This window comes from Phragmites australis, chromosome 3 (assembly GCF_958298935.1).
Source record: "Phragmites australis chromosome 3, lpPhrAust1.1, whole genome shotgun sequence".
Lineage (NCBI taxonomy): Eukaryota > Viridiplantae > Streptophyta > Magnoliopsida > Poales > Poaceae > Phragmites > Phragmites australis.
In genome coordinates this window covers 15,735,069-15,757,882 of record NC_084923.1, presented here as the reverse complement: position 1 = coordinate 15,757,882, position 22,814 = coordinate 15,735,069, and the positions used below count along the sequence as shown (strand labels likewise).

The 22,814-nt window shown below is 43.4% G+C and overlaps 2 protein-coding genes and 1 pseudogene across 4 annotated transcripts; 1 reads left to right on the top strand and 2 right to left on the bottom strand.

Annotated features, from left to right (window-relative positions):
- Positions 1 to 174: 174 nt before the first annotated feature.
- LOC133912396 (tRNA-specific adenosine deaminase TAD2-like) lies at positions 175 to 2,974 on the bottom strand. 3 transcript variants are annotated; one of them, XM_062355101.1, is made up of 8 exons: positions 2,774 to 2,974; positions 2,653 to 2,690; positions 2,356 to 2,422; positions 2,092 to 2,251; positions 1,900 to 1,999; positions 1,549 to 1,652; positions 507 to 636; positions 175 to 407 (listed from the first exon to the last, which is right to left on the bottom strand). In XM_062355101.1, exons 1-7 carry the CDS (start codon positions 2,972 to 2,974, stop codon positions 596 to 598), a joined length of 711 nt encoding a protein of 236 aa, XP_062211085.1. In that variant the 3' UTR covers positions 175 to 407; positions 507 to 595. The 3 variants fall into 3 exon arrangements, with proteins under 3 accessions (XP_062211085.1, XP_062211084.1, XP_062211082.1); XM_062355100.1 differs by having other exon boundaries at positions 539 to 636; XM_062355098.1 differs by lacking the exon at positions 507 to 636.
- A 147-nt stretch (positions 2,975 to 3,121) lies between these two features.
- On the top strand, positions 3,122 to 3,993 carry LOC133912397 (octanoyltransferase LIP2, mitochondrial-like). Its single transcript, XM_062355102.1, has one exon. It carries the CDS (start codon positions 3,122 to 3,124, stop codon positions 3,851 to 3,853), a length of 732 nt encoding a protein of 243 aa, XP_062211086.1. The 3' UTR covers positions 3,854 to 3,993.
- Positions 3,994 to 7,525: 3,532 nt separating this feature from the next.
- Positions 7,526 to 10,331, bottom strand: LOC133910531 (ankyrin repeat-containing protein NPR4-like; annotated as a pseudogene).
- Positions 10,332 to 22,814: the final 12,483 nt, after the last annotated feature.

Below are 22,814 nucleotides of genomic sequence, written 5' to 3'. Positions count from 1 at the left end.
TTCTTGCAAACCAACCGCTAAACTCATTACAATTTTATTTCCCAATGGCTACCCAGAGGATACATTGTGTTTCGATGCTTCTCCCTCTCAATAGATGTTGCACAAATCTTGAAGCATTTGAAGGGTTAAGTAGCTGCAACCGACCCTTAACTTGCCCATTCAATACGTGCAAAATCCTCAAAGTGTGCAGTATAAAAGTACCTCTCAAAACCATTTCGTACAGAGAAAAACATTTCATATATAGACAGAGTTCCAATGTATCTTGTACATGATCGTAACCAAATGTTGCTTTTAGGATTACAAACGATGAGAAACGTTGCTGCAATTGAACGAGGCTGAATTTCAGGGAGACCAACAAGCTCTTTTGCCACGAAAGAACTTGTTGAATTGCCAAACTCGACGGGTATCTGCAAAGAATAATAGCGACCCAATGAAAAAAAAGTGGCAGCCCCCTAGAACTACATAAGACACTGTTCAATAACAGCAATGCTAATCATGTGACAAACCTTAAACTAAGAATTCAGTCCAGTTTCTATACCTTCATTCTTGATATCTTCCTCACCACGCTTGTGGTTCAACTAAATAAACAAACCGGTCACTGTTGAGCTATTCGGACTGGTCTGTGGGGCTTTGGAGCTGAAATGTGTAAGAGAGCATTTCAATCATGTTTGGAAAAAAAGCTTCTTTATCCACTTTTGTTTATGACGAGTACTGTATACGGATACTACTAGAAATTCGGTAGAAATCCAAGCATGATACATATACTTGACACGTGTCATGATAATTCGGTAGGTTAACCAAACCGCCATAAATTAGGTTACCTTCTAGAAATAATATCTTTATATATGGAAGATATGTATTACTGAATAAGGAAGATTTACCCTAAATATCACGGGAAGGACAAGTCGTAGTTGGTTGTCCTCAGGACTTTAGGTAGGACACAACTCCTCCTCTCCTTGACTATATAAACCAGGGTGGGGGCACAACCAAAACAACTCAATTCAACCCAAGTGAAGCTTACGCAACTCGGGAGAAGACAGGTTAACACAAGCCAAGGCTCGAAGGTCTTGCTGAATAGCTTAGGGTTTAGATCTAGACACCATAGATTGTGATCCTCTTCTTGGGTTAATACAAGAATCAAGGCAACTTACAGGACGTAGAGTTATTATCCTCCGAGAGACCCGAACTTGTCTACATCACGCATCTCTCTCTTTTTGATCTAACAGTTGATAGTGCCAGCCAGGTGATCCCTACCCCATACAAATATCGCATTATCGTTTTTACTAATCCTTGACAATTTATTAATGCAATAACATGAATAGATGGTTCTCAATTCGCAGTACTATGTGGTCATGTGCTTAAGAAAATAAACATCATATTGAGCGTGTAATAGTGCCAGCAAAAATCATGATCCTGACTAAATACTAAGCAAAATCAATATAGCACAGTGTCACTAACACATTTTAAAATAGAACCTGCACGGGAATTCTATACAGAAGCAATAATTCTAGAAATCATGGAATAATATCTGCATGCAAGAACACATACCGTTTGGATTTCCTTGCTCATAGAAACACCTAAAAAGAGCTACTGCCTCTTCTGCCATGATCCCTCCAGTGCATTTGAATCCTTTAGGTTTAGGGGTTTGGTTCCTAGCAAAACAAACACACAAGAATATTTTCACCATACAATTTGTGAGTGCCATAAAACTATGTACAACAAACATTAAAATAGAAACGTTAAACAAGTTCAACTTTGCTAAAATCATGAAACTGCATGCAGCATATTGGAATACTGGCACGAATGAGCAAGCATTTTAAGTACAAAATTAACATGTTATCATGTTCCAATGAATATATCATTTTTCCAACATGTTGCTGCTTGTTTCCTTTCGCTTACCCTGACAAATCATCTGATGAAGAACCCTTGTGCAACGACATGATCGATCCACATCCTCCAAATTTATCATTGGCACAACCATAGTACACTTCTCTTATTCCTACTCAGAGAAAATGAAACACATTAAAATCGGAAATTCATATACCGTAAAACAGTTTAACAGCAGAAATAGACAATCAAAACATTCCGTACCAAGTATCGACAACGCTGTTGCACACATTATACAGGGCTCACATGTGACATAAAGGTCGCATATCGCAAATTTTTCTGCAACCTGTGGCTGATCAAGACCCATGCCTTGCCACTCCCGAAGCAGGACATCGATTGCTTCCATCTCAGCATGCCTGGTAGCCTTAAATTTGAAAACCACAAGGTAATGGCATATATTAGCCAAAATAACACAGAAACATCTTAGAGCAGACATCAAATCTCCAGCAAAGATGATAAAGAGCACACATTCCGGGTGGCATTCGTCTTGTTGCTACCAGACGAAATAGCCTTTCCATCCTCCACAATCACACATCTACCAACAGAGGGGAATAATAAGGACACAAAGCAATGCAATTAGCACACTAGGAATTAAGAATAGACTGTGGACGTGCACGAAGCACGTCCATGAGTCGAGACGGCGGGGGCTCGAGGCCCCGTCCCGCGTCCCGCACCTTGGTCTCCTGAAGACCGTGCAGTTTGGGGAGGCACAGTAAAAAAAAAAAGAATCGACTTCTATCGGGTTGAAGTGAAATTGGACCGTACCCTACAGGGACCTCAAGGTTGTCCAGCGCGAACTTCGCCTACACAAACCAGCCAAAATTAAGCACCAGAGGTAGAAAAATAAGTGTTGCGCTTGTAAGGCGAGCCGGATTATCAGCCATACCTGCTCGAGCGCAAGCTCCATAAACGCCGTCGCCTCCATCCTGCGGGCCGGGAAGGAGTCCACGAAAGTAGGAGACCAGAGTCCGGCGTAGGAGAGGAGGGTTGCGGCGGCGCCGGCGAGCACGGGGCAAACAGGCGAGCAGCGAGCGAACGGTGTCACGGCGAGTAACGACTCGTGTCGGGGCCGGCTAGGTTTTCCCATAGTTTTCGCAGTCCTTTCAGCCCGTGGGCTGTGGGCTGTGGGCTGTGGATTGTCTCTTTAGACTCAGGTCAGCCCATCTACTTCGTCTCCCTCCTCGCCCCTATCCGCACAACTTCTCACCGTCTCCTCCCACCGACCGAGAGGGAGATGAGCGGTGGCGCGAGGAGGGTCCTGGAGGCGTGGAGGCTCGGGGTGGTCAGGTACGGAGACGCGCTCCAGCTCCAGGAGCGACTGGTCGCGGACCGCAAGGCCGGCCGCGTCGGCGACCTCGTGTTGTCGCTGCAACACCCGCCGACGTACACCCTCGGCAAGCGGAGCGAGAAGGCCGAGCGCAATCTACTGGCGCCGGAGCACGAGCTGCGCACCCTCGGAGCCGAGCTCCACCGCACGGAAAGGGGCGGCGACGTCACCTTCCACGGGCCGCGGCAGGCCGTGCTGTATCCGATCCTCTCGCTCCGCGCCCTCGGGCTCGGCGCGCGGAGGTACGTCGAGGGGCTTGAGTCCACGATGATCGAGGTGGCTGCGCTCCACGGCGTCTCCGCGCGGCCGGGGGATCCGGGGGAGACCGGCGTGTGGGTCGGGGACCGGAAGATCGGCGCTATCGGGGTCAGGATCTCGTCCGGGTTCACGTGGCACGGGCTCGCCTTCAACATCGACCCCGATCTGGGGTACTTCGAGCACATCGTGCCCTGCGGCATCGCAGGCAAGGAGGTCACCTCGCTGCAGAGGGAGGTGGGGGACTGGGTGGAGCTCCCGGCCGACGAGGTAATCCATGACCAGCTCGTGCGGTGCTTGGCGAGGGCATTGGGGTTCACCGACGTTGAATTCAAGGATGATTCCGGAGACATGATTCGTTCGGCTGCAATTGTACAATCCTGATTCGTGGTTCAATCTGTACACTTGGCGTTCTTCAGAATGTCCTCTCATCAAATTTTGGAAGTACGATCTGGAATTTACCCGGCTCTCGTTTAAATCCAAATTTTTACTACCTCCGCTTGTTTTTACATGTCACCACTTTTTACTATAGCAAATTTGATCGTTTTTTCTTAAAAAGATATATATATATATATATTTGAAAATATATAATACTAATAAAGTTTGTTTCATGATGAATCTAATAATATAATTTTTTTAAATATTTATAAATCTTTTAAAAAAGATAATCAAATTTACTATAGTAAAAAATGGTGACAAGTCCTTCCGTTTACTTTTACTTGTCATTATTTTGCCTATAGCAAATTTGTAAAAACAGAGTGACAAGTAAAAGTAAACAGAGGGAGTACCAAAATATTCTTTTTGTTACATAAGACCATTATCAACATTAACAATACTCCCCATAGATTTGAACAGCATTGTTCAGCACAATCTATCCTTTCAATCCAATAACCCAACAAACTATGATGATGGAAAATTAGGAATTTCTAGGATAGATCTAAATTTAGGATTTTCTATACTTCATAACAAACAAAAATAGCAATGCATGTTTAAAAATAAAATCATTTAAAAACTAGGTACAATATGTTCAAGGATAACTTGCCTTCCTGCTGCTCAGTTGCTTTCCCAGAGTCTTAGTCTTGAAGTCTCACGAACTCTTTCAAAAATTGGTGTCTACTCACGAGATAAACAAATACGAATAAACACAAAAATTCAAATAAAATCCAAAATTAACAAATTCAATATAATTGGATATATTGTGATTTTATATGAATTATGGCCAAACAACAACTCAGTTAAAATAGAGGAGAACGGGTTTCTGAATATTAAATAAGGATAAAAGGAAAAGGGAATGCTAGTTTATAAGGTAAGCATACTGACTAGGAATAAAAGGAATTGCGAACATGGCTTATGCTGACTATAGGATTGCGTTATGCTGACTATGTTTAAATCAAAGGGGTATCTTCCAATCTAATCTGGACCATTGGTTTTGGATTAGATGGCTGAGAACCCTTGGTTGGTGTATGGTTATTGGTGCCGGCGCGGGACACAGAGGCACACAGCTGGAGCTTGGCCAGGATCGCGGTACGGTGCTTGGAACGAAATGGCGAGCGACAGAAAAGAGACTGAAGGGCACTACAAACTCACCGACGGTGTGTGCGTGTGTGAAGAAGGGGTTTACGGGCTTGACGATGACAAGAAGCAACAGAGGTGGTCAGAACTCAGCGGAGAGGTGCTTCTGGTGGAGGTTTGGCGATGGGAACCTGTGGGGAAGATCCCTCATGAGTTCACGAAGCCGAAAAGCTAGCTGGGGACAACGGAGAGGGCTCAACGATGGAGTAAGAGCATGGCGGCGCTCTTCATCAAAGATAGAGATGAGGGCTGCTCCCGAGAGGTGTTTAGCTAAAGATGGAGTGGAGGAGATTGGGCCGGGTGGGGTGTAGAGCTAGGGGTCTAGGGGTTGTCTTTTATTGGAGGGAGGAGGCATGGGCAAAGGGTTTGAAACTTCACGACGGCGGCAGTGATATGATCAAATCCGCTTCAGCCTTGTCATTTAAACAGAAACGACATGGAGATAGACTCCAATAACACATGGAGGGAGTTGGAGAGGTCCCAATGAACTCGTTGGTGCATTTAGATTTGGCAAAAAACCTCCGCAAAGGCATTAGGGTTTGGAAGCCAACGACTAAGGCTGAGATGCAGCGGAGGGGATCGATGAAGGTTGAAGATGACATGTGGGGTGAGGTTGTCGATGATAAAGAGCGGGTAGGAGGCGGGCGCACATGAGAGGCTAGCCGGGCTTGGCCCAAGCGAGAGGAGAAGGAGTGAAGCGAATTATATATATATATATATATATGAAGCATGTTTGGTACTCCCAGTTGTATGCACTCCTATATACGTATATCATAATATAGGGAATATCTCATGTGATAAATAGTATGTATATGGAGTATGTGAGTATATAAGATCATTCAAATAGTATGTATACTTTTTTAGTGGTTTGCACATATTTTTTTGAGTATATTACATTTTATGTACAAATATAAAGGTATTATCAAAATGTATTAAAATTGATGAACTTCTTTTCAATTTTTTCATGTAGTTTACATTGGAGTATCTTAGAATGAGTATATAAATATACTCATAGTGATAAAAGAGTATATTTAGATCATTTATGTGGTATATCATAATAGGAAGTATGTACTCTCTTCCTATATATATATATATATATATATATATATATATATATATATATATATATATATATAAAATTCGGGCCGCGGAGGAGGTGGGCTCAACCCAATGCTGAAAAGGTAGGAGATGGAGGTACTCAAACCAGTCATAGGTGGAACAGGAGAGGAGAGAGGCTTGGGAAAGAGAGAAATGAGAGAGGGAGAAATGGGCTGGGTCGACGAAAAATATGGGTTTCAGCCTCAATAGTTTTCTCGGGTTTTCTTTGTTTTAGAATTTCAGAAAAAAGAGGAAAGCAATAAAAATCAAATAAATGACAAAACGCCTAACTAAATCTAAGAAAAATCCTAGCATGCACTAGAGATTATTGTGATTATTATAAACTTATATTTAGTTTATGAAAATCATTTGATATTTCATAATTAATCATAGGTCATAGTTAATTGTTGTAAAAAGTTTTTTAAAATTTAAGAAATTATTTTTTTAATATTAACTATTGACATTTCAAAATATGAAATTATGGAATGTTACATGGGGTGAGCAATAGATTGGGAAGAATGTAGAGGAGAATTGGGGAAGAGGGGAGCCGAGGCCGCAGCGTTCTGTTCAGTTGTTCATCGATGGCCTGACCACTGCTGTAGGTGTTTGCCTCTTCCACCGAGTGGGCTTGGAGCTAGACCATCGACCCAGCCTGGAAGCCCAACCCCTTGGGCCCATGTCTGTGACACCATATATACTGAAGTGTGCAGAGCAAAAGCCTAATATAACTCCGTACATGAAGATTATATATTCATGTGACTAGCGACAATGGAGTATATTCATGAGCATAACGCAATGCAAGCAAATGAAAGAAATTAAAACCCACGCCATCTGGAATATTTGGGTTCGCACCAGCTTCTAGCAAGCATTTTATGATGTCAGTGAAGCCGTAATTCGCTGCCATCGTCACAAAAGTCACACGACGAGATCACATCAGCAGCAGCCTGGACAATGAAGTATTGGGTTAGTTCGATTAGTGTTTCAGACATAATCCATAAAAAATACATGCTCCGCTTATATGTCAGCGAAAACAGAGGCATCGAACCTTGATGAAGAGCTTCACACATTCCAATGATTTGGCCCATACGGACATAATCGACGGGGTATTGTCAGCGCTAAAAACCTTACTAATTGGGCTGTGCAAAGAAGAAATTAATCCGTCCACTTGGGTCTAGTTAGCAATAACATAGCAAAGCAGTTTCTGCATTGGGAACGACGTGAGGCACACCACCAAATTGATCCACCATGACCAGCGGATGGCCAACGCACCAAAGGCGGTCAGTCCGCAGCCAAGAATACCAGCACCGAAACTTTTGCAAAACATTATTTTCAGCTTTACAAACTTTCGAACCAAGATTTCAATGGTTTATCCCCGATACATGAAAGTCCAAGCCTTCATCTTTCAGTTTATTCAATTGAAAGATAAAACACCGATACAATTGTGGCTGCTTATAGGAGTACGCAGCTAGACAATGGAACACAACAAGAAAATAACAATGCTCGGTGAGATACAGTAACTGGTACTGAAAAGTAACGTAAACAGCGCAAACTGAATGAGCAAGAGCTTTCTGAAATCTGAGAGGTACATTTCCATCTGAGCGTCCATCTTTTTGCTGTCTGTACCCTCTTATATATCTTATTCCGGACCTGTTCCCTTCGAAACCTGACCGTTGGCCTCATTACGAAAGAAAGATATCGTTAATACATCGAAGATTGGTCCAATAATATTGGGTATCCGGGAAAGACGGAAAGCTAGAAGCCATGCCCTGAAACCCAACCTTTTGAGCAGCATTACTTCCCCTATGGCTACCATGAAGATAAACCAATAAATATCGAGCAGCAGGAAAGGAACTGCGATAGCGCATGAAATATAGGCAGTTAAGGGAGCAACCGGCGCCAGCATCACATACAGTCCGAAAAGAAATGTGGCTGCTAAAAACTTGGATGCACCATAGAGGAAGGCAATGGAGCTCAAGAAGGCACCCATGCGTGTGCGGATGTCCACCGTGGACACCCCAGCGAACATGACATTCAGAGTAGCTAGACCAGAACAAACCAACGCCAATGTGTTGGAGATGATGAAGGCATTGAAAAATGTTTGTCCACCGAGTACAGCTGTGCCCGCCGGGTATTTTTTCTGTGTCCCTGGGTCAGTGTGGTCATCAGCTCGGAAGCCACCGGGTATGGTGAAAGCTGCTGCAAATGCCACCGTTACAATCAGTACTGATCCAATGCCAATAACCTGTGTGGAATCTGATATCTTCTTGGCTTCTTCTTTCGGATCCAGTCTTTTGATGTGTTGCCCGACGAATGTATCCCACCTGTATGTACCAGTTTTAGCGCCAGCATCTTTTAGCAAGAGATATATCCTATATTTTGGGTCCTGAAAGAACAAATCAATTAGCTGCATGGTTAGTTGTTCGCGAGTACACTATTTTAAGTCACTAACGGAACACGTATTTAATATCTCAATGAAACAATTAGGTTTGGTACGCACCAGTGAGTAAACAATCCCTTGGGGTTTGTTGGTCCATGCAATATCCCGTGGAGTTTTCCCCTCGTTGTTCAATAAATCCAGTTGAACGTGCGGGTTCTGAATTAGATTATAGAAACTCCACTGGTTCCCAACCTTAGCAGCAAGATGTAGTGCAGTGTTCCCGTCATCGTCCTGCATGTTCAAGATTGGTGAAAACCTTTGTTGCCAACATGCGTATCCTACCACAAAAGAGCGCTCCATCTCGACAGCAATATGAAGGAAGGTCTTGCCCTTGCCATCCCGCAGTTTGTCACAACTGGGGCACATTTTGAGCAAGATGCTGACTACAGAAAACAACATTCTCATAGCGGCGGCGTGTATTGGGAACGACCCATTTTTGTCTCTCTGAAATGCTGACGAATTGTCAGTTTCCAGCAGCAGTTTAACCACTTTCCTTTTCTCCCTTCCCCAGGACACGGCAATGTGGAGAGGCGTACTTCCAGTGGACTGGTCCCTTTGTTTGGTAAGGTCCTTCTTCCATTTCAGTATTTTTTGTGTCATCTCTGCCAATGCAATTGTTATTTTTACTTAGAAGATATCTATAAGGAAAACTACTTGAAGGTAGCAAACTTGCATGCATAAAAGGATTATTTATGAACACGAAAAGGAAGTTAATTAGATCTTATTATCGGACAAACCGCATGGATCCAATGCAGCTAGCTCTAGCAGTCGCAGGTAGGAAACACATAATTTTTACATATCCATTCAACATCGAACAAAAAGACATATTGGACATGCATCAGTATTCAAGACCGAATATATTAGAAAATATAAATATTAATTGCAACAAACTTATTAATGAGAATATGCTAGCCGAAGATACAGTGAGATATCCTCTACATTGAAATGAAGTCAATAATATAATAGTACTTCGCACCTTTGCCTCTGAGAACTGCCACATGCAAAACGTTTTGCCCATCTGGTCCAGAGTAGGACAAGTGCTTGCCATTTCGATGCAGATCTTCCGCAATGCCGTTATGTCCTAACATGACAGCTAGGTACAATGGCGACGTGCCGTCGGATGCCGGAAAACTAGCCAATTCCGCATCTGCAGACAGTAGCACCTTGACCATCTCCTTGACCATTTTCTTGTCGGCCAAACGGAGGGCCTCATGCAGGACCGTCTCGCCTCGCTTGTTCTGCGTCCTCAGCATCTCTTCCACCCTTGCCTGGCCACCATCCTCGGCTCTTGCCAGAACGATGAGGTGACAGACCATCTTAATCATCCCAGCTCTGGCGGCGCAATGCAAGGGCGTGTCGCCCCTTGCCGTTGCTTCTGTCAATTAGGAGGTGATTGGCGTTGTCATAGATCACATCCGCGCTCTTCAAGAACGCGTCGCTGTCTCCACTGGAGGCAACCACATGGAGGATTGACTCCTCCTCAAAGCCAGAGGCTTCAGTGGAGTGTGCAGGCTTGTCGATGCCGCCAGTGGTGATGTTGGGTCCTTCAAAATCGACAACGACTTCAGGTGCGGTGATGTTAGGTCCTTCAAAATCGATAACGACTTCACGTGCGGTGGCATCTTCGCTTGCCAGAAGATGTTTCAGTTTGTTCCAGTCGCCTTCCAAAGCAGCCATCAGCAGCCGCATTGGCGGTGCCGGACTTGCCTCCTTGAACGACTGGGAAGCAGGTTGGGTTTCCTTTCCCGACTCCATTGGCTGGCAGGCACCGGATATGTATGTATTGATTCTATTCTATTATCGATCGATTGGTTTCATGGCACCAGTTGTCCGGGGGACGTGTGTATTTATAAAGATACAGTGAGCGAGCTGCAGGCAATCGCGAAGTTTAAAGTTCACGTGCACTTACTGTCACAAACACACGCACCGACAGTTTTAAATAGTTACTACATCCGTTCTTTTTTTCCGAGCATCGGTACTAGAAATAAAATCGAAATATGTCATATTTCATTTAGGATGAGTGATTGATAAAATTATTATTTTTTTACGATTTATCGGATTGTATGAGCGTGCCTGTGAACTGCAATGATGATCAAAACTAATTAAAGTTACAAAAGAAATAGAGTCGGTGTGTCTGTTTTTGAATCTAAGGAAATTATATACGCTGGATGGTCCGATGCCTGAAATTTTGAACACGTCGAATGATCCAGCGCTCAGACGGAATACATGTAAGAACATTTCAACAAAGAAGCAAAAATTGAAGTACATATCGGATGGTCCGGTATTAGACATCAGTGAACGTCGGAGCTTTTCTTGCAGAGAGGATGCAAATCAGCTCTAGTGGACTTACATGTGCCGGATGGTCCGGTAATGGAAGATATATATGCCAGAGAGAACATCAGATCTGTTGTTGTAGAGAGGATGCAAATGCTGGTTCGGAGAGGAAGTACACATCGGATGGTCTGGCGCTCAAGGGATGAACGTCGGATGCTTCGCCGAACCAATTCTTGCAGAGAGATTGCAAAATGAGTGGTTCAGTGGAATTGCACATGCCGGATGGTCCGGCGATTGAGGATGAACACGCCGGATGCTTCACTGGACTATTACTTGCAGAGATGATTCTAGACAGAGGGGTCTACTGAGTTGTGCACGTTGGATGGTTTGGCGCTCAGAAGGAGTGTACGCCAGATCAACCGGCGTTCATGATTTTTCTTATATGTGTTTTGAACTGGGGATTTCGATTTGGACTAATTGCGGGTGGAGTTATATGTTGTTGGAGATGCATGTTTGATTGTCTCGTGATGTGTAGGTGATAGATGCAACTTGACGATCGACGGTAGGATGATCGGGGCCAAGCGGGGTGCTTGGGGCTGGACGATTGATGAGGTTGAGCGGATTCAAGGGTGGTTCTAGATATGCACATAGAGATCAAACAAAGCATGAGAAGATGTATGAAGATGATGTGTTGATAAAGTCAAGCGAAGGAGGTGACGGTGCAAGTGACAAGGTAGCACAAAGGATCGGAAGCTGGAGAGACTTATCGGCGGTTAAGATCGCAAGACGGAGTACATGTGTTAAAATTGGGATGCTTGCATAAGGTGTATCCAAGTGGCAGCGAGTCACGCTTTAAGAAGCGTGCGAGACGGTTTCGCTGTTTGGCCATAAAATCGTGGAATGATGAAGTGCATATGACATCATCGTGAAGCTTGCGTCGAGACGAAGCCAAGTCGTGAAGGCCCCACGATCGTTCGATGGACGGAGCAAAAAAATAGACCAAATGCTCCAGTGGTAGGTAGGAGACAATTAAAAGTAAAGGGTACTTTAGGAATAAGGAAACTTAAGGATCAAACTACCTTCCTATGCCTATAAATAGAGGGGTAGGACTATATGGGTGACTTGAGCCAACCATTTGAGATTGAGAGCTAAGGTTTTAGAGGAGAGAGATGGCAGTTTAGCCTATGTATTAGGTATGAGCTTTCTGTGAAGAAACTATCTTATAATCTGCTAAAAAGAGGACTGTCCTTTGTAAGAAATGAAGAGATTGTTTCTGCCAATGCTTGTGTTCAGCTTCTTCTAGTCTTCCTCTATTGGCTCTGTTGCTCTGATGCGAGTTTTTTCTTTTTGGATAAGATTTTCGTTTTGATTTCTGGGCTGAAAATTTTCCACCGTGAGAAATTGTTCTTCTTGTTACTAGAGGCATAAAATTCGCATACCAAATTATACAAGTGGGTACTGAATTTTCTTGTCTCTAGATCATTAACTTGGAGAATTTCTTTTGGTGATCTTCCTTAGTTCTTATAGTTGCAATCTTTTTTAATCAATGACTCATGGATCGAGTTTCAATGGAACATAGAGTTCATTTACACCCATGAAAGCCATGATTTTCTTTGTGTTTTGATTGCAACTTGTTTCTCTCTGTTTTGCTTTCACTTGAGTTTTAAGGTGCGTTGGGTGAGCTAAATAGGAGAAGGCCATCCAATTCGAAAGAATTTGGTGATGTACATAGTTACCCCCCTCTAGTCATCATTCTTAGTCCAACAAGTAGTATCAGAGCAGATTTTGATTACCAGTTGATATTAACCAGTTTTGTGATCCGTTGGCGATAATGGAGAGACATGAGAAGATCTTTCTCTCTTTAAAGGTTGAGACTTTTCGTACTGGAAGGTGCACATGGAGGCTTATCTTTTGAGCCAAGTAAGTACAATATAGGAGATTGTGGACTCCAACTATGAGACACCTGTTGCTTGTGCTACTCAGGTTCAAATCGAACAATATGAATCCAACAACAAGGCTAGAAATATATTGTTCACAAGCCTAAGTCGTAATGAGTTTGATAGAGTACAACACATCCGTACTGCTCGAGAGATTTGTATTACCCTTAGTGTATTTCATGAGGACACTAACCAAGTCAAGTCTCTACACCAAAGCACTTACAATCAAGAATATAAGATGGTTGTGCAAGGCCCCAAAGAGTCTTTAAATGCTATGTTTGCTAGATTTGATAGAATTGTTAGCAACCTTATCTCCACTAGTGTTTTGCCTTACTCTGACCATGAGAGAGCAATCAAGCTTCTCTATATTCTCTATCGTAGCATATGAGAAGTGAAGATATCGAGCATTAAGGAGTCATCCAATGATGACACATTGACTTGTGATGAACCCTTCAGCAAACTCAAATCCATCGAGATAGCCAATGCGACAAGATAACCCTTCATCTTCTAAGCTTGAGTTTCTTAGTTCTAAGGCAAAATATGAGGATTGTGATAGTTGCCTTATGGTCATGAGCAAGCTTGCTGAGCTTCAGACTTTGCATGCTCAATTCGTCAGTCAGTTTGAGAGTGCTGAGGAGAAGCTCCTTCAAGAGGAGTCTAGACTTACTCTCTTGGGCACTTGTAAGAATTGCCCTTTGCTTGCAAAGGATATTGAGATGAAAGACATGTGTATCAAGGAGCTAGAGTCTAGATTGGAAAGTGCTGAATGTTCTAAGAATGTGAAGCCAAACTGTTCTACTTGCATCATTCTTAAGTACAAGCTTAGTTGGGTTAGAGGGCAAGTTGAGAAGCTCGTGGTTGACAATGAGTACCCCATTTCTCTTGTGGAGAAGTGCTCAGGAGGCAAAGGAAAAATTGATTTGATCTTGGTCAAGACTAAGATGTGTGCCGATAAGGCTGGGTTGGCTTTGGATTTAAGCTTTGAGAGAGTTGCTTACTCCAGTTCCGGCAAAACTGTTTTCACTACACCCACTACCCTAGAATATATGAAAGCCAAGATCAATACTGCACAACCCACGATAGAAAAGAAGAAACTCACATCACAACCCGCAAAGAAGAAATCCATACCACAACTCAAGAGAGCTCCACAGCCAAAGATAAAAACTCATGTGAGAGAACCTAGAGTGACCGACAGTCTAGCTCTTGAGAGACACTACCATTGCACCTACTTCCAAAGAGAGGGTTACCTAGTTAGGTTTTACTTTCACCATAGGCGGGATGAGCGGTGTGAGTGAGAGTTGAGTATTTAGGACATGTACCACCCCTCTTTTGGTGTACATAAGCCTTTCTCTCCTACTCATGAGGCTTCGATGCTCTTTAGTTTCCTCGTAGGGTTATTGCCTGACGTGGACTTTATCATAATTCATATGTTTTTGGTTTACATATAAGAGGTTTTGAATCATAGAATTTTGGTGGACCGCATTATTCTCATCGTTGTACTCGCCCTCAGCGTGCTAGTATTGATTTGTATGCACCTATTTTTACTGCTTCATGGTGGATGACCTAGTACTGGATTCCAAGAGGTTTCTATCTAACCTCAGTACTGAGCCATCCACCTATTATTTCTCTTATATATAGGTGGCAGGTGGAGGTCTAGAGAACAAGTGGCTCATCGACTCCGGTTGTTCACACCATATGACTGGAGATGCATCATGGTTCTCCAGGCTCACCTCGACAAAGCGACACGAGTACATCACTCTCAGGGATGATAGGAAAGATAGAGTGAAGGCCAAATGTATGGTAAAGATGAATGAGAGTTTCACACTCAATGATATGCCTTTAGTGGAGCATCTATGATACAATTTGCTTTCTATATCTTAGTTGTTGGATGAGTACTTAGATGTGCATTTTAAATGCGATACTTCTTGAGTTCTTGATTACTCAAGTGCTTTGATTTGTCGGATTTCTCGAGTTGGGAGAGTTTTTAGAGTCAATTTTTTTGATTCTCATGGTTCTTCTCGGTGTTTAATTGCTCAACCTTCTTCCGAGCTTTGGATGCGGCGTAGGAGGCTAGGGCACATGAGCTTTGATTTGCTTTCTCGTTTGAGTGCCCTAGGCTTGATCCGAGGATTGCCCAAATTTGAGAAGAACCTTGTTTGCGCTCATTGTCAGCATGGCAAGATAGTTGTCGCCTCTCAGCCACCAGTTAATCTGGTGATGACTGAACGACTGGGAGAACTTCTCCATATGGACACTATTGGTCCATCCTGAGTTCGTTCAGCGGGTGGGAAGTGATATGTACTTATCATTATTAATTATTATTCTTGCTAGTCTTGGGTTGTAACATCCTGAGTTCAAGCATGTTTATTTAGTTGCAAATTTAGCTCCAAATTAAAACTTTTTAGGGTTTGTTAAGCTAACTAAGGTTAAGAAGATAAGTATGTGGATGTATATATATACACATTCATGTACATTAGATGTGCTAGGTTGAATAAGTGTTCCAAATAGCACTAGAGTCGATTTCAAAGTTATCTCTGCATTAGGTTGGTTCATATGCTTTGGTTTGAGATTCTTATGGTTCTTTGTGTGGTGGTTTGAAATTGAATATCTCTCAATTTCAAAACCTACTATTAGATTGTGTTCAGCTTAAATCCAATTCAAATTCAAATTCTTGGATTCAAATCATCTTCCAAAAAGTCTCGAGATCCAAAGATCAGATATTCTAAATGGTGTTGATATAAATTCAAAATAAAATCCAAATTCAAATACCTCAATTTGAATTTGAACTTTATTCTTATCCTAATTATTCTTTTTCCACTTCTCGGGCCGAATTCATCTCTCTTTTCTCTTTTGGCCCAGCTAGCTCAGCCCAGCTCCATCTCTTTTTTTCCTCCCGCACGCAGCCCAGCTAGGTGGCCCGCCTAGTCGTCCCCTTTCTTCCTCCCGCGCACATCGCGCCCGACCCGCAGCAACGCCGAGTGGCCCAGCTCGCTCGCTCGCCCCGCGCACCACCCAACCGTCCGTGAACCACGCGTCATCAATCCACGCGTCGTGCCTTTCTCCTTTCTCTTCCCTCCAGCGCACACTCATCACCAGCCACCGTCTCCCCTCTCTGGGAAATATCCCGCCGCGCCCGACCGGCCTCCGCTTCTCCGCCTCTCTCTTCTCTCTCACACGCACCCTCTCTCCTTCCATGCCCTACACGCGCGACTTCCGCAACCCCCACCCATGCTTGGTTGGCGCAGGCAGCCCATGCCCTGGAGGAAAAGGTGGGCGTCGGCTGCCACCTCACCGCCGATGTCCTCGTGACGCCAGCCCACGCGCACCGCCTCTCTCCGCCTCTCCCTTCCCTCTATAAATAGCATGCCCGATCTCTCTCTCGTCCCTTCCCCGTTTCGCCATCCACGCCACTGCCGTCGTCGCCATTACCGCTGCCGCGACCTCACCGTCATCAATCCGCTGACCACATGCTGCCGAGGAGCTTCAGGACCTTGCCACCAACCTTGTGCCGCCGTCCAATCGCCGGAAGCCCGACGGGAGCCCACCCGAGCCAGTAGTCGAGCGGCGCCGCCACCGCCCCTTCGACAAATCGCCGGCCACCGCCCCGCCCGTCACCATTCCTGTGCTCGGTAAGCCTCCCAGTTCCCTCTTGCGTCTGCGTAGGTAGCGTGTAGGTGTCCTCGGGGCTCCCTCGTAGCTTATCGCCGTGCGCCACCATTTTTTGAATTCCACCGCCATAGTTGTGCTCACTACCGGCGTATTTCTTCCCTATGCTGTGGCCCGGCCATTGTGCCGTGATGATAAGAGGCGCTAGGCCTCTCTTCTGTGTAGGTTGGCCCCTCCTCGTGTAAGGGAGGTGCTGCCCAGTTCTGGTCACGCCGTTGCTTCTCTTCGGCCGCCGTCTGGTAGCGCTTTCGCCGCCGGCCGCCATCGACGAGCGCCCAACCGAGTCCGCAGTATCATGTAGTAGATCGGCGTGCATTCGTCTTCGTGGAACCCCGGCTGAAATGCTTCTCCGACGAGCCTACCAGTGCGCACCACCATCGATTTCTCATCGTCGGCCGATTCTTCCCTCCCCTCCACCGCTCGCCCAGCACCAGCGCGCACGCACTTGAATTGGCCTCGGGCCGTGGCTCGGCCTGGCCGATTGGGTATGATTCGCTCCTCCGCTTGAAATGGTTGGAGGCTGAGAATATCGTGTGGGTAAAGTTGTACAATCTCTGCAAAGTATAAATCTATTCGAATAGCTGTGTCCATGGTCATGGACATGCGAAGGCAGAACCTTTTTTACTAGACTTCGGGAGCGTGTGTCTTGATGAGTGAGTGTGTGGACTAGATGTCCGTGTGATGATGTTCCTGGCTCGATCTGCTAGAAGCTGTGTGGTACTAGAGGTACACCATATGTGATTAAAAGGGACTGCGGAGTGAGGTGTAGCCCCTTCGAGGACCGACAACTCGTCACTGGTTTTTGAACTACTTAAAATGTTTTGAAGTCGATCATAGCTCATACAATTGGATATCTGCATAAACTGCTTTATGCTTAAATCTAAACCGTAAAGCTTATCCTTGAATGAACCCTTTATGCATTTATCAACACCTTGAAGTAGTATAGGGCTTGCTGAGTAGTTTTCGTACTCACTCTTGCTGTCATTCAGATGAAGAACCCAATGCCGACTTCGCCGGAGGTGAAGCCGGGGATGAAGAATAGTCTCTAAAGTCGCATTCGCACCCTCGCTGCTTGTGGCTTGGGCTTTTGCTTCCGTTGTGTGTTTTGATGGCCGCTAGGCCAGGCTTGTAATATTCGGTATGGATTGTAAGCCTTTTGTACCCATAATGTTACTATTTACATACGAAGTTTGACTGTGATACTACAACTGTTATACTGTGCGTATCAGCTACGTAATCCAAAGACTGATACAGGAGGCACATGAGATCCCGGTAATGGGGGTCTTACATGGGTCTACTTTCCTGTGAGAAAGAACGAAGTGTTCTCAACACTTTCGGAGCTTAGTTTTGAGACTGTTCAAGGAGCTCCCTGGTGCATTAAAAGCAGTTCGCAATCATAATAGCACAAAGTTCAAGAATATCTCTTTGATGCTTTTTGTCTTGAACATGACATTGAGCTTCAATTTTTTGCCCCACGCGTTCCTTAGCAGAATGGCATGGTTGAGAGAAAGAATCGGACTTTGGTGGAGATGGCTACGACGATGCTCGATGAGCATAGGACTCCTAGAAAATTTTGGGCTAGGGCTATTAGCACTGCTTGCAACATCTCCAATCAGATTTTCTTGCGCTCAATCTTGAATGTGACTTCTTATGAGTTGCGCTTTGGGAGGAAGCCGAAGGTTTCTCATTTGAGAGTTTTTAGATGTCGTTGCTTCATCCTAAAGTGTGGCAATCTTGACAAGTTTGAGTTGCGCTCTTTTGATGAGATTTTCTTAAGCTATTCTCTACATGGTCATTTTTATAGAGTTTACAATCTTGAGACTAACACCATCATGAAATCCTGTGATGTGACTTTTGATGAATTAACCCCTTCTGTTAGCCGTATTCTTGAGTGTGTAGGTGATCAGGAGATGAGCGAAAACATTTTTGTAGATGCCGACCCTCCACCTCTCGGTGGTGATAAGGATGATCCACTACTTCTTACTTCACATGCACCCGAGCTGGTTCCTACTTCTTTGATACCAGTAGAGGGTCCTACAACCTCTACTTTCACTTCAGCTGCTTTTGAGCCTAGACCAGTAGCGGTTGAGGGGGAGATCGTCTCACAGCGTGAGGCCCCTCAACACATTTAGCGGAGATATGCCTCATAGCTGATGATCATCGACATTGGTGAGAGGATAACGAGGTCCAAATCTGTTCAATACACTTATTTCACTGATTCTGTATTTTTTGCTTCCTTTGAGCCCTATGATGTTGGACACGCTCTTTATGATTCAAATTGGGTCAATGCTATGCATGAAGAACTAGAAAACTTTGAGAGAAATCAAGTTTATATCGTTATAGAACCACCTCCTAATATCCATACCATAGGCACCAAATGAGTTTTTAAAAACAAACAGGAGGATGATGGATTAGTGGTTAGAAATAAGGCTAGACTTGTAGCTCAGGGTTTCACTCAAATAGATGGGATAGATTTTGGAGAGACATTTTCACCGGTAGTTAGACTAGAAACCATTAGGATTCTCCTTGCATTCGCGGCATCCCGAGGTTTCAAGTTATACCAAATGGATGTCAAAAGTGTTTTTCTTAATGGTTTCATAGAGAAAGAGGTCTTTGTTAAGCAACCCTCTGGTTTTTAGCATCCTAAATACCCTCATAGAGCTTTAGAAGGCTTTGTATGGGCTTCAGCAGGCACCTATGGCTTAGTATGGTAGGCTTAAGTCCTTCTTGCTAGAGCTTGGGTATGAGATGAGGTCGGTGGATAAAACTTTATTTACCTTTAGGCATGGTAATGATTTCCTACTTGTTCATATATACGTGAATGATATTATTTTTTTGGCTCTTCTCATACACTTGTGGTCAAGTTTGTAGAAACTATGAGCAGGAAATTCGAGATATCGATGTCGAGCGAGCTCAACTTCTTCCTTATACTTCAAATCAAGCAATACAAGTAAGGTACATTCATTCACCAGACGAAGTACACCAAAGACTTGCTGAAGAAGTTCGACATGTGCGACATGAAGCTCCTGGCGACACCAATGGCTACCTCGACCGTGCTTGATCTGGATGAAGATGGCGAGGAGGTGGATTAGCGGGAGTATATGAGCATGATTAGTTCCCTCTTATACTTGATGGCAATAAGACCCGACATCCACTTTTTCATATGCTTGTGTGCTCGCTTCCAAGCATCACCAAGGACATCTCATCGCCAAGCGGTGAAGCGCATACCGAGGTATCTCAAACACACCCTTGAGTATGGTCTTTGGTTTTCTGCTTCCTCTTTGCTCACTCTTCGAGGTTTTTCGGATGCCGATTTTGCTAGTTGTAGAATTGACATGAAGAGTATCTTTGTTACTTGTTATTTCTTATGTTCCTCTCTTGTGTGTTGGTTCTCTCGCAAACAGTTTAGTGTTATGTAGTCAACTGTTGAAGCTAAATATGTTGCGGTCGCTAGCTGTTGTTCTCATATTTTGTGGATAGTTACTAATTTGAGAGATTTTGGGTTAGATTTTAAGAGTGTGTCACTTTTATGTGACAACACCAGTGCCATAAGCTTAGCCAATAACTCAGACCAACACGTTAGAACCAAATACATAGATGTGAGATTCCACTTCTTGAGAGATCAAATGAAAAGGTAGACATTGACTTGAAATACATTGATACCCAACACCAGTTTGCCGATATCTTCACCAAGTCTCTTGATGCAACAAGATTTGCTTATTTGAGGGGAGAGCTTGAAGTGTGCCATCCCTATGGCATTCTATGAGGGGGAGCTATCTTTGTACATACTCTATCTTACTTTGTTACATTTGCATTGCATCTCATCTTGTACGATAATTAAGATAGTTGAGCTTTGACTTGTATGTCTTGAAAATTTCTTTTGCAAGCCTTGAATTTGGACTAAGTTGAGTAGTTGTGCGGAAAAAACTCTTAATCTTAGGCTCCTCTTGATGTTTTGACATAAAACAATTCAAGCAAGCTAGCTTTCCTAAAGACAAAATTTGGTAATTTTATGAATCATGTAGACTATGAAATGTTCAATTTTTTATCACTATGTTCGTAATTGCTTTGGCTTAGTTAATGCTTGTGTTAAGGCTAGTTTGATAAATATCTTGCTCTAAGCTTCTTGGTTCAAGATAGTGGATTGGAGAACATTGTACTATATTTTCTGTCTTTGTCTAATGTTTAGCACATGATAGAACTTTAGGGGAACATGTGTTCCTTGTATCGCAAAGATACTACTTGACTTGATCTCATCAAAACTTGATAAATTGTGCAAATTGAATAATCTTGAACAACCAAGTTTCTTGTGCTAAAAATGTGATCCAATATGGTTGTCTTAAAGCCCTGAGGTATTTATCGTACCTAGTCGCGTGGTACTTCACTTAGATAAGAGGCAACTTGAGGATAAAAAGAATCACAAAGAAATGTGCCCAAATAACTAATTTTTTTTTTAATCACTTGATCTAACTAAGTCTTTGATTCATATATGAGCATTTGCAAAGCCTATTATCGTGAAGCTTGTTTGCCTAGTTTGAGATTGAAGTTGGCTAGCTCTTAATGCTTGTATTGCCTCGACACAAGTGGATGCTTATGTGGTGGTCACTTTTAATATGATTTGACTATACGAACTTAAATGTGCCAATAATTCTTCAGGATTAGCTTATACAGATTTGTTCTCTTATGTCACTGCCTCTTTTTGAGTCTTTGTACGGTTACAGGTTCCACATTCTTCTCTCCATAGCCCTTTGATGCTTTTAGCTTTTGCAAATGCTTTGTGGTATATTTATGAAAGCTTATTAGGATTGCATATTCATGCATTTCATGGAGTTTTTGTCCTTGATGTTTGCATTGCAAAATGGGAGAAAATATGCATTAAGCCACAAAGAAGAATCTTGCATGATGGAAGGCGGAGAAAATATGTGAAAAATGTGCATTCATCAAGGGGAATTTTCTGCATTTTTGGCTTGTTTTTACTTCTCTTTGGGCTTTTGCAATCTTCTTATGCCAAGTGACATTTTCTGCTCCTTCTCGAGTATTTGGTCACTTGGATGAGCTTCTCTCGTTGAATTTCTTTAAAGAAAAATGTTTGTGCTTTAAGTGTTGTCAATGCACTCATCAAAGGGGTATTGAGAAAATAAGTTGAAATATGTCTTGATTTATTTATGATGAGTTATTGACAAGGTTGTGTTTTGGTTTGATGATTTGTCAGATTGTATGAGCATGCCTATGTACAGCAATGATGATCATGACTAACCAAAGTTACAAAAGAAATAGAGTTAGTGTGTCTATCTCTGAGTCCAGGGAAATTGTATAAGCCGAATGGTCTGACGCCAGGGATTTTGAATGCACCGAATGGTCTGGTGTTCAGACGGAATACACGTCAGAGTGTTTCATTGAAAAACAAAAAATTGAAGTACACGCCGGATGGTTCGGCGTCGGGCATCAATGAATGCCGAAGCTTTTCTTGCAGAGAGGGTGCAAATCAGTTCTGGTGGACTTACATGTGCCAGATGGTCCGGCGATGGAAGTTGTATATGTTGGAGCGAACGCCGGATATTTTGTTACAGAGAGGATGCAAATGTTGGTCTAGAGAGGAAGTACACGTCGGATGATTCGGCACTCAAGGGATGAACGTCGGATGCTTCGTCGGGCCAATTTTTGGAGAGAGGTTGCAAAATGTGTGGTTCTGTGGAATTGCACACGGATGGTCTGGTGATTGAGGACGAACACGTCAGATGCTTTGCCGGACTATTTCTTGCAGAGAGGATTCCACAAAGAGGGGTCTGCTGAGTTGCACACGCCAGGTGGTCCGGCGCTCAGAAGGAGTGCACGCCGAATCATCTAGCATTCACAATTGTTCTGAGATATATTTTAAACTAAGTATTTCAATTTGGACTAACTGCAGGTGGAGTTATATATTGTTGGAGATGCATGTTTGCTTGTCTCATGATGTGTAGGTGATGGATGCAACTTGGCGATCGATGGTAGGATGATCGGAGCCAAGTAGGGTGCTTGGGGCCAGACGATCGAGGAGGCCGGGTGTGAGGAACTCTCAAAATAGTATTCGAGCTAATCATTAAGACAATCATTTTCTATAATCACACCCACAATGATTAACCAGAATATCATTCTGGTAGTCCCGATATGTGTTTACTTCAAGGATCGAAACACACGTCTTTACAACAAGCACATCATCACAAGACATGATAAAGAGTGAGTAATTAAATTGAGTTACAAGTCTTTAAATAGATTAAACTTTACATCAAAATACATAACTCGAACAATTCCTAGAGTAGCTATGCAACGAAATAAGTTACATGACGATAAAATATGGGTAGCGTCATTTGCCCTAAGACAC

Excerpts from the sequence above, each read along its gene's own strand:
- LOC133912396 (XM_062355098.1), bottom strand. The coding sequence starts at position 2,974 with ATGGGAAAACCTAGCCGGCCCCGACACGAGTCGTTACTCGCCGTGACA. Across the intron at positions 2,252-2,355 it reads AGACGAATGCCACCCGGAAT|GCTACCAGGCATGCTGAGAT; the intron begins GTGTGCTCTTTA and ends TTCAAATTTAAG. Across the intron at positions 2,000-2,091 it reads AACAGCGTTGTCGATACTTG|GAATAAGAGAAGTGTACTAT; the intron begins GTACGGAATGTT and ends TTCTCTGAGTAG.
- LOC133912397 (XM_062355102.1), top strand. The coding sequence starts at position 3,122 with ATGAGCGGTGGCGCGAGGAGGGTCCTGGAGGCGTGGAGGCTCGGGGTG.